This window comes from Glycine max, chromosome 16 (assembly GCF_000004515.6).
Source record: "Glycine max cultivar Williams 82 chromosome 16, Glycine_max_v4.0, whole genome shotgun sequence".
In the NCBI taxonomy this organism is placed as follows: domain Eukaryota; kingdom Viridiplantae; phylum Streptophyta; class Magnoliopsida; order Fabales; family Fabaceae; genus Glycine; species Glycine max.
In genome coordinates, this window is record NC_038252.2 from 30144282 (window position 1) to 30161995 (window position 17714).

At 33.4% G+C, this 17714-nt stretch overlaps 1 protein-coding gene and 1 pseudogene across 2 annotated transcripts; one reads left to right on the forward strand and one right to left on the reverse strand.

Annotated features, from left to right (window-relative positions):
• The first annotated feature begins 10177 nt into the window (after positions 1-10177).
• Positions 10178-12307, forward strand: LOC100785004 (scarecrow-like protein 15). The gene has a single exon (XM_003547946.5). The coding sequence runs from the start codon at positions 10355-10357 to the stop codon at positions 11975-11977; it is 1623 nt and encodes a 540-aa protein (XP_003547994.1). The 5' UTR covers positions 10178-10354; the 3' UTR covers positions 11978-12307.
• A 4532-nt stretch (positions 12308-16839) lies between these two features.
• On the reverse strand, positions 16840-17714 carry LOC100807462 (disease resistance response protein 206-like; annotated as a pseudogene). Its single transcript, XR_005889052.1, has one exon. The product of XR_005889052.1 is annotated as a disease resistance response protein 206-like (transcript).

Below are 17714 nucleotides of genomic sequence, written 5' to 3' on the forward strand. Positions count from 1 at the left end.
TAAAATTCAACTCAACTCAGACCCATGCCACTTACACCCTGTGTTTTTATTGAGAACAAAAAATCATATGTTTATTGATGACAATTCAAACAGTTTGAAGTGGTCTAGAACTACTTGGTTTAGTTTAATTTGCTTGTTATGCAATGCAGTTAAATTCGACTCAACTATTACGCAGTTTAGTTCGCTGAACTAATCTTATAGTTCAATTCAGTTTTATAATAGTTTAGTTCAATTTTTGTATTTTGCCCACCCCTAAACCAAACTCATAACATTTATATGTAAAATTGCGTAGAGAAATAACAGTAGCAAGAGCCAAATTGTAACGTTTAAACGTTAAAAGACTGATTTAATTAATTTTTACGTACAAAGACCAAATTGAGAAACCGTAATGCATAAAGTGACTACATTATATGTTTAACCCCCTTCCTCCCTCCCCTCCATCTCTCTCTCTCTATATACGTAGTATATATGATGCTAGCTAGAGAAATGTACGTTTTACATCATATCATCTTAGATAAGAATAGAATGTGATTAAAATTCAGCAGTAAGGGCATAGATTAAGCGTTTGGGGGAGTTCTTCTAGTTTAATTTGATATTTTATGTCTAAAATATACAATTGTGTTAAACATCGAAAAAAAAAGTTATATAACTCCTAATAATCTTATTTAATTCAAACAAAATTACTTGCAGTTTATATCCAAAGAAAAATACGTGATTAAAATCTAAAAAAGAAATGTAAAAATAAATATAATTTTGAAATGTTGATTATCAAACACTTTATCTAAACAATTAATGGAATTATTTTCTTGGGATGCTACAGAATATACAAGATCTGATGAGATATATTTTACCATTGGATCCTATGGAAAAAAACTAGTGTATTGGGATGATTCTAGCTAGTAACCGTTTACACCATATGTCATTTATTTAGACATTAAAAATATGTGATTACAATATTCGGAAAGACTGATAAATAACATAATTCTGAAAAGCTTATTATCAAACGCCTTATCTAAGTAAATGACAAGTGTGCTACACGCCTACATGAATAAAAAAGTATGCATACATCGTGTTACGTTTCGAATAGCAAATTGGCATAAAGACACTTTATTTTTTAGGTGGCCAAACTTTCTGTTAAAGTGGTCATTCCATTAACAATCTTAGCCGAAAAAAAAAATCCAACATTATTTACAATAATGGAGGTGGTAGATAAAGATATGTGCGGTGTGTCTTGAGTATGTAAATGAAGGGACGTATTTCTATCTTAGAAAATATTGATGCTCTATCTGTCACGAAACATATAATATATATATGTTCATACTTAGGAATATATTCCTTTTGAGAAATTATTTTTTATAATAAAACTAATTTTTTTGCCACCATAAAAAAATAAAAAGAAGAAATATATAAAAATTAATTAATATAATGAAAAATAGAAACGTATATTGAAATATATTATATAAAATTATAAATAATATGACTATTCCTTTATACTCACAAGAAGTTATAAATATGCATTTGTTTTTATATCTTTTTTATTTTTAATTATATCACTTATTACATTTATTACTTTTCTATTTTATTTCTTCTTTTTTATTTCGCTTCTCTTTTTACTTGAATTTACCAAGTTTGGAAGGATGTTCACAATTCATTTTGTCCCACCAACTCGGCCTGGTATGAATGAAGTGTTGACGAATTTGAATTTAAGAAATGAAATTAGACCTAATATATTTTAAAGGCGGATTTAAGTCGTTTCAACCTGATCCAATTTATTAAAAAGTATAATTTTTTAAACAATAACAGAACTTCTTAACTTAATAAGTTGTCATCATTAATATTATTATTAATGATCATTTATCTTAAAATAAATATTATAAAATATATTTTAATTATAATCGCATACTATTTTAATTCTATAATTTAATTATATATAAGGTTATGATTAATATATTCTATCAACAAATCGTGCTGAACCAATTTCCTATCAAATATTATGAGGTTCAGCTTGAGTTTATAAAGTTGATCATATAAATTTTTTAAATAAAATAAAAATAAGTAAATCTGTCTTAACTCGTTCCACGAAAAAACCCTAATTTTGAGTAAACATTTATGTTTGCTCTTATAAATTTTAATCAACGGCCCCACGCGCTCGTTTGTTTAACGATCAACGGCTCATGCTCATACAAATATAGCACAGGTAGGGTCCAGGAGGAGTTACCTGTCCCCAAACACATCATCATAACACGCACGTAAGGGAAAAAAATATTAATTAACAAGTGCCATATCATCGTAATAGTATTTTTAATTAAAGTTAAATAATTTTAAATATACTTAAAACTAAATTAATTTTGTATCAATATTATGGTAAATATATATATATATATATATATATATATATATTAAGTTTTTGTAATTAATTAAAAAATATTAAATTATTAAAGTTGATAATATAAATAAATAAACAAACCTACATAACGTGTGATTCTGAGTTTTAATAATATTGAATAAGACATAAGAATATATGTGTGACATTGAAAAATAATACAACATCCACTTCCTTTTATAGGGAACAAGTGGTAGTATAAAATATATTTATCTTTTTAAGTTTATAGTATCTTATTGGAAGATCTCGCTTGATCCATCCTATATATTAAAATTTTGTTTGTCGCAAGTCTTTTATTTTCTTTTGTTGGATAGTTTGTAGAATAAATAAACTCTCTTTAAGACTCCAAAACATTTGAAGTAGATAAGTTACGTATTTATCTTATTTAGAAGTGTACGTTTTCTATTGAGTCTGGCCATTTATTATAGGCTAATAACTAATGTAACTCAACCTAAATGGGTTTTAGCTTGGTCCAGTCTTAAAAATGATGTAACAACTATTTTTGATGACCGAAGGCTAACAATTATTTATGACGGTTAACGCAGTAAAATTGGACTGAGAAGTGACCCGAAATTTGACCTACTTTAGGAAAGATCCGGTTGGAGGGAAGTTTTAAACATGGAAGGCATATATAGACACTTTTCAAGACTAAATGCATGTGAAGTCATGATCTCCTAAAAACATTGGGGAAATGTTCAAGGATAATTTCAGGAAAATTAGCCATGATGAAAGCATGCACCCTAACTGCCAAACATGGGCAGTTATCAGAAATGGTGGATGTATCCAGAAAATGGTTAATGGTTGTGACTGTTTAGAAAACATTATAAATAGTAGAGCATGAGGTAAACAAGTGCTTGATCAAAATTAATCAAATTTACCTTTTTCAAATATTTATCTTTGGTTTAAATATATTATTTTCTTTGCAATTTAACATTTTATTTTATGTTTGCCCATGTAATTTTTGTTTTTTATTTTAATCCTTTCAAAATGTGTTTTTTTTTCTTTTTCATCCTTAAAACACTTTAGATAATATTTTTATTATTATTTAAAGTATTTTTTAATATTCAAAACATTTTAAGGACGAAAAACAAAACAAACATATTTTATAATGACTAAAATGAAAAAAAATTACAATGATGAAAATAAAAAGCTAAATTATAGAAAAAAAAATATATTTAAGCTTTTATATTTTGTTTATCACTTTATTTACAAGTTTCTTTATGTTATCCTTTACCACAATTTCATAGGAGTAATGTAGTATAAAAACTTTAGCTTAACGATGATAGAAAACTCTTTTGAATATGAACTTTGGACCCCCTCAAGGAACAATCCCTTCCTTGAGCCCGTCATCTAAAAAGAATCACTTATTGGTGATTAACTGACACAATAACTGATCAAACACAATTTTCATACTAATAAGAAGAATCAATTTAATTTAAAGCTGTAAACTCTTTAGTCTCAAAGAATGTGATTGATACAAAAGCAAAAATAGACAAAAACATATTGTGCTAACAAGGTAGCAGATATTTCTATAAGTATGAAAATTTTTAGGCTTAATTATCAATTTGGTTCCAAATTATTTTAAAAAAAATTAATTTCATCCTCAAGTTTTTAAAAAATTTAATTTGGTCTTCAAGGTTTTTTAAATGTACCGATTTGATATTTTTGTCCAATTAAATTGACATTGTTAAGATTACTAATTTTAATGATTTTTGTTTACAAATAGTGACAATTTTTAAATGTCACTATATTTATTATTTTTTTATTTATAAAAATCAGGTGGAGAGCACCTCTAGTTCACCGCCGAGATGGAGCACGTGGTGAGGCCCAAATGTTTCCAAATCCAGATTAGAGGTTGGTTTCTCATTAAGTGTTAAACATGGCCATTCCCATGATATTGCCGGAGCGTTACCTTTTTTCACCAAAGAAATGTTCTTTGTTGCGGATCTAACTTATAGGGCAGATCATTTAATACCATCTTCCATTTGAAAATGGTTTCATCACTTTTACACTCATAAGAAACTATGATATGAGCATGTCCAATACAAATTGTAGTGGCTTTTGGATATACCTTTGGTTTCCAGATCCAGATTTTTTTTTTTGAATAATAAGAAATATAATGATGATTTTTAATCGCTAATATTCGTAAACAAAAATAATTGAAATTTAGAATTCTATCAATGTTAGTTTAATTGGATGGAAATCATTAAATTGATGTATTTAAAAAAAAATTGAGGATCAATTGAATCTTCTAAATATTTGGGGACCAAATTAAAATTTTCAAAATAATTTGAAAATCAAAGTGATAATTAAACAAAAATTTCTACCTAGAGACGTTATAAAAAAAAAAGATAAAAGTTTACTTCATTGTGTACATTTTCAACATAACGGGAAAAAACATTTAATGTACCTCAATGTTCTTAAACAAGTGAAATAAAGTTCTCACAACGACTATCTTTCTAATGTCATATATTGATGAAGCTATGATTTGTTGAGCACATTTATTTACAATCATTTGAAAAATATTTTTTGTAAACATTGCAAATACTTGGAGTGTAGTTATACTATCATTTATTGTAATTATGCTTACATATAAGCCAGTTTAAGGCTACCTATTTTAAACTTCTAAGTCTGTTTGAACTTGAAGAAACATATTAATTAAGAGAATATTTGAGTTAAGTAATTGGAGAAACAAGTGAAATAATACGTGACATATTTCCATTGAGGCAAAATTGAAAAAAAATACTTATCTGTAGGACAAGGTCACGGTGGTCCACTTTCATAAGTGTTCCATCGTAGACCATAATTAATTTAGAACTGCTAGATTAAGTTGTTATTATAGATCTGTCCACACAGAATTTGACAATTGTCTCACTAATTTATTCGAGCACCATTTATTGCCATCGAAAATCATTTTTGGCAGCTTTTCCTTCTTTCTTCCCCTCACCTCCACCCTCTCTTCCTTCGGGCAGCCCCACCACCACCCACCACCGTTGAGCAATAGCGGATTTAATTAACCCACATTTTTCTCCAAGGTTACGGTGTCTCTTCTCTTCTATCGAGTATCAACCCTTTTTCTCTATGGTTTTTCCTTTGTCCCCTCCACCCACAACTAGGACTGCTCAAAAAAATCTAAATATATAAAATCAATTCATATCCAATTCAATCTAATCTATTTTAAGTTTTCAATCTAATCTACTTTAAGTTCATTTAAATGGTATGATTTCATATTTAAATTTATTTTTTTGGATTTTAAATCCAGTCCGATTTATTGGATATGGATTACATATTTGTTTGGATTTTAAAATCTAATATAATTTTTTGGACGATGACAATTAAGTTTTTTTGGCCAATTTCTATAAGAGTTATTTTTTGGTTGATATCATCTAGAGTTCTTTGTGCCGACGTCAACTGATGATATTTTAAAGCCGTCATCGGTTGAGACTATTTTTTGGTTAATGTCAATAAGGGGTTTTTTGACCAACGTTGGTTAAGATTATTTTTTAGCCAATATTATCCAAAGTTTTTTTTGGCTGATATTAGTCAAAGCTATTTTTTTGTAGATGTCAACTAAGATTTTTTTGTCGATGTCTATCGAGATTATTTTTTGGTCGACGTTAGGTAGGTTTTTTCACCAACATTGGCTAGGGTTTTTTTTGGTCAACATCAGACGAGACTATTTTTTTTTCTGACGTTGACTAAGATTTTTTTGGCCAACATTGACTGACATCGACAAAAAAAATCTAGTTCATGTTGGCTAAAATATTCTCCCAATTGATGTCGAATGAAAAAACCCTAGTTGATGTCAACAAAAAATATCCCTAGCCAATGCCAGCAAAGAAGAAATAGTCATGGCCAATGTTGACCAACAAACCCTAGCTAACAACAACAAAAAAATAATTTCAACTAACATCAACAAAAAACCTAGCCAACGTCAACCAAAAAATAGTCTCAGCTGATGTTGGCAAAAAAATATCAATGACAGGCATTGACAAAAAAAACCGTACCGATATTGGCCAAAAAACCCTAACCAACGTCGACCAAAAAATTGTCACAATTGACGCTGATCGAAAAACCCCTAGTTGATGTCGGCCAAAAAAATACCAACGACCAACATTGACTAAAAATCCTAACCGACATCAACAAAAAAAAAAACCCTACCTAAGATCAACCGAAAACATTGCACTGACCGACGTCAGTCGAAAAATAGTCCTGGTTGACGTCGGTCTAAAAATGCTTAGGCCGATATTAGTTGAAATTGTCCTAGTTGAGGTAGGTCAAAAATACCCTGACCAAGATCGATAAAAAAATATTCTTGATCAAGATTGATTGAAAATAGCTCTTAAATGATAGGTGCTAAGTTTTTACTTTTTTAGCGTTTAATTACTAAAATTTATAAAAAATATACTTATAACATTTAAGAGGATATAAATTGGATATGACCAAATCCATATTTACTTAAATGGATTGGATCTTACATCCATTTTTTTTTATAAAAAATATGAATATAGATTTAAGATCCAATCCATTTAAATAGATATGGATTGGATTCTTAAATGTCCAATCCATGCCCACCTATCGCCAGACCCCATGTTGCCATCTTTAAGAGGAAGAACTTGCTCAAATTCCTTTTGCGTCGGCTCATCCCCGCCATTGATTGTGAAGAAGGATTGCACCAAATTCGACGTCAAGATCTCATCTTGAATAATCCATTGTTGACAAACCTGCAACAATTAATACTCAATCAACCAACCACAAAAGAACAAAAGTTCCAACACATCATCATAACAACAACCAAATCCACATTCCAATTCTTATTGTAAGTTTAATGGCAATGAATTGGTGAGGGTTCAACGAAAGCCATAGATGAACAAAAAGAGAATTTGTTAACGAGTTAATTCGAAATGTGCCTGTGAACTCGTAAACTTTTCTGAGAAGAGTTTACGAGTTAGTTGAGGTTTGATAACCAGGAGGCACACAAGTTTTTTAAGATTTGCTATGAATTTCAAGATGAACGTATGTGCATGATCACAACAACAAAATTTTGAATTAAATAAAACAAGCACAAGCTGATTCAAACTTGGAACAATTGGACAAACCAATTGCACTTATTGACACTCAAGTTTCAACTCAAATACAAATAGAATTGGGTGCTACCAATAACAAACCACGAATCGACAATAATGCAAGCAGTTAATGCTCTCTCACAACACTAAATATTGCACACAATCAGCTGGTGACACACAAATTGATGCAAAGCAAGAACAAATCTTGAATTAAACGACACAAGGAACAAGATGAAACAATAAGGAACACACAAAAAATTGATCAGAATCAAAAGAAAAAGGTGGATCGGTGTGTGACAAAGGGGCAACTAGCACACGAGACTATAGTGCAGGGGGACTGAGAGACATCGTCGTGGAGTTCGAAGTAAACATATGTTGTTACTGCACCTCAACGATGGTGGGTGGAGGTGGGAATCTAGAAGAAAGAAGAAAAGAAAAAAAAAAAAAAGAACCACCGCCAGAAATTGTGTCCGACAGTGACAAATGGTGGTCAGAGAGATTAGTGGGAGAAGACCAGGGAATTAAGTGTGGTCAGACCTATAATAATCACTTAATCTATTGCTTCTTAAATATGGTCTACGTGGATCACCTATCAAAGTATTCAATCGTAGCATTGGCCTATTTGTAGTATATGAAATGTGATTCTTATAAATCTATATTTTAGTAGAGATTTTGGATTATGAAATGAATTAGGATAACTCATTTATGTCTATCTTTTTCCCTATCCTTCTAATTTTCCATACTAATTACAAATGAACGTTGAACTTGAGAGCAAACAATTTTTAACTAAAGTTTTCATTTGAAAAGCTTATAGTTTGCCTATTTTTGATTATGTTTGAAAAAGGTTTTTAAAAAATTTTAAAAACACAATTCAACTGTCTTACAACAAAATTTCGGCCCATCATTACAGATCCAAATCATATGAAAACTCAGCCATTAAAAATTAGTTTTCGTTTGATATGCAAATCTCGAATTGACTAATTTATCTAGTTACATACATAATTATATAGCAAAATTATTTATTTTTATATTGGTGAAATTCCATGTGTTATATATGTAGCTGCATTAAGCTTATTACTTCATATATTAAGAAAACCCTCATTTTATAAGTCGAAATTTAGTTTTATTTTTCGTGTACGAGTGGAATGTAATTTATGGGACACTGGGTGCTCTAATAATAAGATTAAATACTATTATGAAATTCCACGCAAAAGATGCAACTTATTAAGCTTTAGATCTAGACGAAAAGGATCGTTAAATTAGAATGTCGAACAAGTCCATAAACAAGTAAAGCTTTAGTAATAGTAATTCAACAGGGATATGAAAACCTGCCACATGATTCATGCATCTATTTCCGCAAAAGAATAAAGCTAAAGTACTTTCTATCTTTGTACGGACAATTTAGTCGACGATGAGCATGCAAATCTTACATGCTCGCTGGTTAAACTTGATGATGATACTGATCCCCAACAATTTTTACTGCTCAACTTTAATAAAAATGTGCAAGTCAAAAGTACCTCGATTCGTTTAAGAGCACTGTTTGCCCAACTTGAACCATTTTCACATTTGACATCGGAAGTTTTTTTCACTAAGACTCAATTTGATTTTCATTTATTTTTTTTTGTGAATAATTTGATTTTCTTCATTTAAAGGCTAATTATGTACGAGTATATATACTTTTAAAAAAAATTGTATTCGAATGCCAGTTAATAATAATTCTCACTTATTTATTTTAAACTCTTGTATTGATTCTGTAGAAAGTGATAGAATATTTTAATTTATTAGTGAAATAATATAAAACTGATTTCATTAAATCAAATATAATTTTAATTTTTTAAATTAAAGATTTTTTTTTAACTTGTCTAGTTAACATTTTATTTACAGTTATTGTACGTTGCGGGCAATGGCGAATTTTTCCATGCATCGAAAGATAAAAAGCGACTAAACCCTCCCATGCAAAGTAGTTAATGATGAACCTTTCCCTTAACTTCTTTCCAGGGGTATATATAAAGATGGGTGGTGCTAGTACTTGTCTAGGGGGGTCCATTGAGAACTTTTGTGGGTCCAATTTCAAGAAAGAACGGCTTAACTTGGAGCTTTAATAATGCCGCTATTTGACTCTTTAAGAGTTTCATAATCAAAAGACATATATATCTTTTCGAAATGTATAGCTTAAACTTGCCTTTAGTTGTTTTTCTTTCATCTCAAACAAATATACAGTAACTATTATAAAGTGAGAAAGTTTTTGTTGTGAATTATATAGTAATTGTTTACTGTTTAGGTTAAACATGTCATCTCCCTTTATCTCCTCCGGCAAGAAAAGCAAAATCAAAAGGCAAGCAAGTTTAGGGCATCTTCACGTAGAAGCTTCACAACACGATAAAAGGTTTTTCTCTCTCCGCGCGTGTTTGATGTCGTGCATGCATGGTGAGCATAGAACATGCATGACACCATTCATATATGTTATCAATAATCCATATCCATACATGATAAACACGGCTATACAGATAGAGATCAAAACTCATCTAATAGAAAATAAGACCAAAAGTAAAAATTAACAAATATTTTTTTTTTTAAAAAATGATATATTAAAGTTTTAGCTAAAATAAATGTGTGGTTCGTTGATATATATACTAAAGCTCAAACTTTAATTTAATTGTTTTATTTTTGTGATCAACTCCGATAGAGATATATTAAGTGTAACCCACCAGGGTCTCTTTACATGCACACACGCAAAGATAAAAAGGCGACGATCAAAGCAACCAAAAGCTCCCCTCTCACTCTCCTCATCCACTTTCCCCAAGGAAATTAAAGTAGCGAACAAGAACAGAACAAACAACTCTATTCGGAAAGAAAGCCACAAACAAAGGCATCCTTCCACACCACAGCTTTTACATTCCTAGCGATGAGAGTTCCCTCATCCCCACAACCCAACAACAACCATTCCCCTACCTCAAACCTCGTCCTCCACACAAACAACAACCCTACTACAACCTTCACCTACGAACCCACCTCGGTCCTTGACCTCTGCCGGAGCCCGAGCCCCGAAAAAAAACTCACTGTTCCCAAGCCAGAACCACAACACAACAACAACAACAACAACCTAAACCTAGACCTGGATGATCATGTCTTGCCTAATTCGGATTGGTGGGAGTCCATCATGAAGGACTTAGCCCTACCCGAAGACTCTCCCACACCCCTTTTGAAGACCAACATCAATCCATCATGCATCCCTGATTTCCCACCTTCTTCTCAAGACCCACCCTTTGATCACCCCCAAGATTTCACCTCTCTCTCAGAAATCTACAACCAAAACCTACCCTACAATTACCCCACCAACACTTTAGAACATTCCTTTTACGACCTAAGCCATAACCACCACCACAACAACAACAACAACGTTAACAACAACAATTGGGACTTCATCGAAGAGCTTATCCGTGCCGCCGATTGCTTCGACAGCAGCCACTTCCAGCTGGCTCAAGCCATACTGGAGCGGCTCAACAACCGGCTCCTTCGCTCTCCCATGGGCAAGCCGCTCCACCGAGCCGCGTTTCACTTCAAAGACGCGCTCCAGTCCATTCTCGCCGGTTCGAACCGGACCAGTTCGAACCGCCTCTCCTCCATGGCTGAGATTGTTCAGACAATTAAAACGTACAAAGCCTTTTCGGGAATTTCACCGATCCCAATGTTCTCCGTTTTCACAACCAACCAAGCCCTACTTGAAACCTTAAATGGATCTTCATTTGTCCACGTCATCGATTTCGAGATCGGCCTAGGGATCCAGTACGCTTCTCTCATGAAAGAGATTGCCGAGAAGGCCGGCGCCGGAGCCTCGCCGCTCCTCCGCATCACCGCCGTCGTGCCGGAGGAGTACGCCGTCGAGAGCCGCCTCGTCCGCGAGAATCTCAACCAGTTCGCGCAGGATCTAGGGATCAGCGCGCAGGTGGACTTCGTGCCGCTTCGGACCTTCGAGACGGTGTCGTTCAAGGCCGTGAGGTTCGTCGACGGCGAGAAGATCGCCGTGTTGCTGTCACCGGCGATTTTCAGCCGCCTCGGAAGCAACGGAGGCAGCGTCGGCGCGTTCCTCGCCGACGTGAGGAGGGTGTCGCCCGGAGTGGTGGTTTTCGTCGATGGCGAGGGGTGGACGGAGGCGGCGGCGGCGGCGTCGTTCCGACGCGGGGTGGTGAGCAGTCTAGAGTTTTATTCCATGATGCTGGAGTCGCTGGACGCGTCGGTGGCGGCGGGGGGAGGCGGCGAGTGGGTGAGGAGGATCGAGATGATGCTGCTGCGGCCAAAGATCTTCGCCGCGGTGGAAGGCGCCCGGCGGAGGACGCCGCCGTGGAGGGAGGCGTTTTACGACGCCGCAATGAGGCCGGTGCAGTTGAGCCAGTTCGCGGATTATCAGGCCGAGTGTTTGCTTGCGAAGGTGCAAATCAGAGGCTTCCACGTGGACAAACGACATGCTGAGTTGGTGCTCTGCTGGCACGAACGAGTCATGGTTGCCACGTCAGCATGGCGGTGTTAGCATACAGAAAAGAACAAAAGCCAAGAGAAGTAATTTCCTCTAATGACACCATAACCTGCTTATGTGAACTTTATTATATCTCAGTTCACTTTGACAAAGAATGTAGTTTAGCTTTAATTTAGTTATTATTATGGAAAATTACAAAAAGAAAAAAACTGGAAAGTACATGAAAACTTGTATTTCTTCCAGAGTTTTTTTGTTTTATCATGTAATGTGGATATATAAATTGTGGGGGTGTCTGTATTTAATTTGTTTGAGAAGAGCTGAGTTACCATGTAATGCTGGATATATACATCTGGCTTTTCAATCAAAACTAAAGTATTTGAGAAATGAATAGTTCTATCTTTATGGCTTATGGTGTGGAATATTTTGCTGTGGAAGTCAGAGATCAATAGCACCACATGTATACGATGATAGGCATATTCAGTGTAGAATAACAGTTTTTAATATCCACTTGATTAATTATAAGTTTTTTCTGCAGTTCTTGGATTAATTGTTTCTCGTTTTCTTATTAACGGTATGTGATATATATGTTCTGAAAAGCAAACTGCAACGGTTGTTCGACGTGACATGATCACATGAAGATGTTTTGTTTATGTTTCTGGATAAGAACATTCTTTGGCACATACTGCTGTTAACTCGATCGAGCATCTACGGAATGCAAAAGGAAGAAAAACAAGCACCAACGATTTGTGATAAACTGATATACAGTAGCCTATGTCTTCTGATTATGTGAGCAGCATCACTTCAAGAATTATCCCTTTTTTTTTTTTTAATTTTTTGCTTTTTGAAATTCATTTTCCGTGGCGTTGATAGCAAAATCAAATTAAACTTGTATTCGACCGGGCTGGGTGATGCTTTTGGAAATCCCAAGGTTTGAAAAATAAGTTATCAGAATTAGCAGAAGAGTTTGAGATTTTAAAGAAAGAAAAAGAAATACCCAGTCAGCAAGTGAATAAGTAGTTAAACGCCAAGAGACATGCAAAAGGATTTCTTTAAAGTAAATTAAACCTCCTGATCAAGCTATAAAATGTCAACAAGCTAGAGGTGGTTACTTCAAAGAAAACCTGCCCTAATTTGTCGGTAGAACTAAAATCCTTGATAAGCTCTTGAGTTACAAGAGGAATCCCAGTGACAAATCTTTGTAACGTGTTACACTAGACTTTATCTTACATTATATTGTTTTAATTATTTTTAATTACATAAATACGAGTAGTTTTTTTGTGTTTAACCGAAATATTTTCAATATAATAAATTAGTTTAAAGCGTAAAAAGAAATAAAAGTAATTTTAGTTATACGTCAATGCAAAACAAATTAAGATAGTAAACATTTTACATAAAGAAACATAATTTTTAAATAAAAGTAGCACTACTAGAAAATATACTTTTAACATTGTTAGACTAACATTGATTTTATATAAAAAAAATTATGTAAATAAAAACGCGGTAGCATAATCATAATGTGATTTTGTCAACATCGGCTTTTGTTTTAGAAAAAATCAACGTTGTGTTATCCTATTTATAATATTTTTTCGCGCTTCTCGCGCTCACTTTGACTCTCACGCTCTTTGTTCGTGACGCTTCAGTCCCGCTCTCACTCTCACTCTCACCCTTCAGTCTCGCGACAGTTCTCTCCCTCACGACCCTGACTCACCACCATCACTCGCGAAGGTGCTCCCCCGCGTTTTGCTGTGAGGCCATCATCGTTTCATCTTCTCGATACCTCACAACTTGAAGTCATATTTGGTTTCATGACTTGTTCCCTCGCGACTTCCTCCCCAAGTTAGTGCTTGAAAATGTGCTCTCTAAGAACCACCTTTGCTTCGTGTTTGAAAATGTGCTAGTTGACCTTGATGTTATTGCTTCATGTCTGAGTGTATTCACATATTGCATTGTTCATAATGGTTGGTCATCTTGTTTGAAATTGATAATGGTGCTAAATGCTACTAAACCATCATGAGGTGAATTTGCAATTCTCTAATGAAGCTTGTGTTCGTAAGTTATGGTAGTGTTGCTGTTTTTTTTTTTTTTTTGCTTGATTTGCAGTTATGCATGTGGAAGTTAAATTATATATACTTGTGTTTTTAAGCTATGGTAGTGCATCCTTTTGTATATAGTTGTGGCCTTGTGGGTTATGCATATGATAGCAACTTCATGTACATGATATGAGGTTAATGACAATTCTTAGTAAAACTCTTTGGTGGCACAATTTTGTTTCTGTAATGCTGCATATATGATGGTTTTATAAAATTTGCATAAGTGACAATGTACCTAATACATAACAGGTCATATGAAGCTCTAGTAGCTATGGTAGTTAGTTGTACCAATGGTTACAATTTAGTTGCATTAGCTGGTCTCAATCAATTAAGATGTATAAATTAGATCATAACCAATCATGCGATCATGTTTTAGGGTTGTTGGTTTTCTTCCATACATGGTATAGTACTTAAAAGATACTACTTCTTTAAGCAAATTTATGGTTTTTAAAATTGAAAAATTGAGCATTTTTTATACCAATCCACACACTCCTTTTCTTTTATCATCATCTTTGAATTAATCCATAAAATAAGTATTATTAGTATTCTAGTATTTTACTTTTTGCTAAAAATAGTTATACTACTCATTTACTTTTAATTGGCATGGAGCTTTATGAATGGTCCAAAGAAAACGAAAAGATTAGTGTTCTAATATTAGTGTATGAATAGATTTTTCATACAATTGTATACTAAGCTTATTGAGATGTTATTCTTTTTATATGTTTATTTATGTTTCACCATTTAATAATAGTAAATTTTATATTGTAAATGGAGTTTAGAAACGATGAATGAAGATCAAAAGAATTGAAATGAAATGACTAAGACAATGATGAAGATTAACATAAAATCAAAGTAAATGTTCAACATAGTTCATATTAAGGATCAAGTTAGGAATTTCAGGACTATTATCAAATAAACATGACAAGATATAACACATCAATAATGACAACATGCACTCTATTACATACAAGAACATACTTGGCATCTGCTAGACAGTAATGACAATATGCACTCTATTACATACAACCATGATTTGGTGAACCCAATTATACTGATTGGATGGACAGAACTCAGAGATTTCTATGGACTCAGAGGAAATCATCAAGTGATCATGACCCATTTTGGACACAGTATTTTTTTCCTGACCATCTTCAAAAGCAGCTCTCAACCAAAAGTTTATCCTAAATGGCATTACTTGTATCACCAAATTCTTAACTCAGTCACTTTAAAGTCCTGTCGAATGAGTACAAAGTAACTTGCAACAGTTTGGTGAGTAACTCAACACTATATATAATCAATACAAAAATAACCCTGTCTGTCAAATTTTAAAATCATATACATATCTAAGATGAACTTAATGTTAATTTCAGGATGTACCGAGTATCATATACTCATTTATGAAAGATGCAAGATTCACACATCTGAATTTGGAAGGAATTACGAAATGAAGGATTATTTATAATCATTGAAGAAAGTCTACAAAAATTGGCTATGGATGGAGGACTTTTGCACAATCACAAAAGTTGGAAGCTGGAACTTTTTGAGTTCCCAGATGCAACATCTAACTTTGTTTTATTTTGGATTTGTTTGTAATTTAAGTACATTATACTATACTAATATGTGTAAATTTTTGTTTATAACTCTTGGTGATATATTTTGTAAGAAATGATGCTTGGAATGTTTCTGCTATGAGTCTTTTTATTAACTTATCATTTTGTGGATAGACAGATTATTATATAAAATATATTGCATATTCTAATTTTATTACATTTAGTTTTCATTTATTTCTTTTTAAGGATGACTTACATTTGTTTTTAGAGATTTTATAACTTTGAATGATAATTTGTGCTATGTATAATTACAGTTGATCATTAAGAAACAAACAGGATATTAAAAAAAAATTCCAAAACACAATATCAGATTTTAGAAAAACCAATGTTGTTTACCAAAAAATAACATTAGTTTTTCAAAAAACTGATGTTGTGGTTTACTAACAACATTGATTTTATTAAAAATTGATATTGTTGAACAAAAAATAACATTAATTTTTCAAAAAATCGATATTGTATAATTTAGTTTAACATTTGTTTTAAAAAAATCGATGTTATTATTTATATTTTTAACGTTGGTCATTTCAATATTGATTAATAATTAATGTTAAAAATCTATAATAACTAATGTTAAAAGCCTATTTTCTAGTAGTACAATCCATTTTCTAAACCTAATATGGAAATTAAGTCCGAACCAGACTAGTCACCCACCGTCCAAACCCAAATCCTAACAACCCATGCTGCTTCTTCAATCTTGCACACAATTTTGTCTTCTCACGGTGTGCTGATTTGGGAGCGAACAAAAGCAGTGACGAAGGTGATGCGAAAGATCCTTCCAAACGGGAAGGCACGATGATGAACTCAAAAACACATTGTGCGCACAACAAAACCACCGTCACCCATAAATGAGAATAGAATCAGATCATTGCAAACCACCATAAAATCCACCACGAAGCACAACGAACCCATCGCAAATCCTATTGGGAAACAATCATGACCCATTAACGGAATTAAAACCAGATTTCATATCATTGTGAACCATCAAGATCCTTCGCAAAACCCACCGTGAACCACCGTAGATTGTCTCCTTTCCTCTATAGTAAACAAGTTATGTGTTTTTTTTTCATTGAAACTTTATATTAAGCACAAATCATCTATTAAATGAATGATTTTTGAACCTAGTCTCATTAAATAAGACAAACATAGTTAAATTTAGCTTATATTTGAGAAAAAAAATTGAACTCTTTTTTACTTATAAAAGAAAATGGAAGAAGTATTTCCGTAACTTTAGCTTAAATAGATAATCCTGATCAACCTTCATACAGTTGATCTATATATTTTCGTACAATTTAGCATTTTCCTTGCTTTATTAAGATAAGTTTAGGTAGTGCAATATTTTCTCAAACTGAGAAGCAATTATGTTATTACATTAAGCAAACCACTAGACGAGGCTGTAGACAAAACAACCATTTATTTTTAGTAAACAAACTTTTCATGTCACCAACACTCGTAGAACTTGACATCAACACGAAGCCGGAAATAAACTTGACCTTCAAAAGCATCTGTCATAATGGTGGCAATTCCTCTGTGCATGAAGAAATCTCCGGTGCCACCGATCACCGAGACATCCCTAGTCTTCTTCAAGGTAGGGTCGGCTCCAGCCAAGGTGATGGTTCCACGATGATCAGTGCTGTTGAGAACAAACGTGAATCCAAGCCACGCAGTGAAGGTGTTCTTGGTGTCGTAAATGTAAGAGCCTTGTGCCCTACCGACTTGGTTGGAGTGAAGGTTGTTGTCCAGCGTGACGGGGTCGTCGAAAACCACTATGTTTCCGAAGTGGAACTGGCTCGCCAATTTGGTTAAGTTTGCACCTTCTGGGGCTGCCACTATTGCGGACGTTGCATTGGCTGCGTTGCTTCCGTTGTAGATGATGTCGTGGAAGAAGAGGACTAAGTGCTAGCATGGTGCATGTTGTGGCCTCTTCACTGGGAAGGGTGAACATAGAACAAAGAACATGAAGAACACAACGAGGGCAACTTTGACACCCATTAGTGCTTTTCCCTAGCTATGCCAAGAGAAGAAGAAAAGAAGACGGAGAGAAACACAAGAGGACTTTGAAATAGGAAAGGACTACAAGTTTCAACCAATACT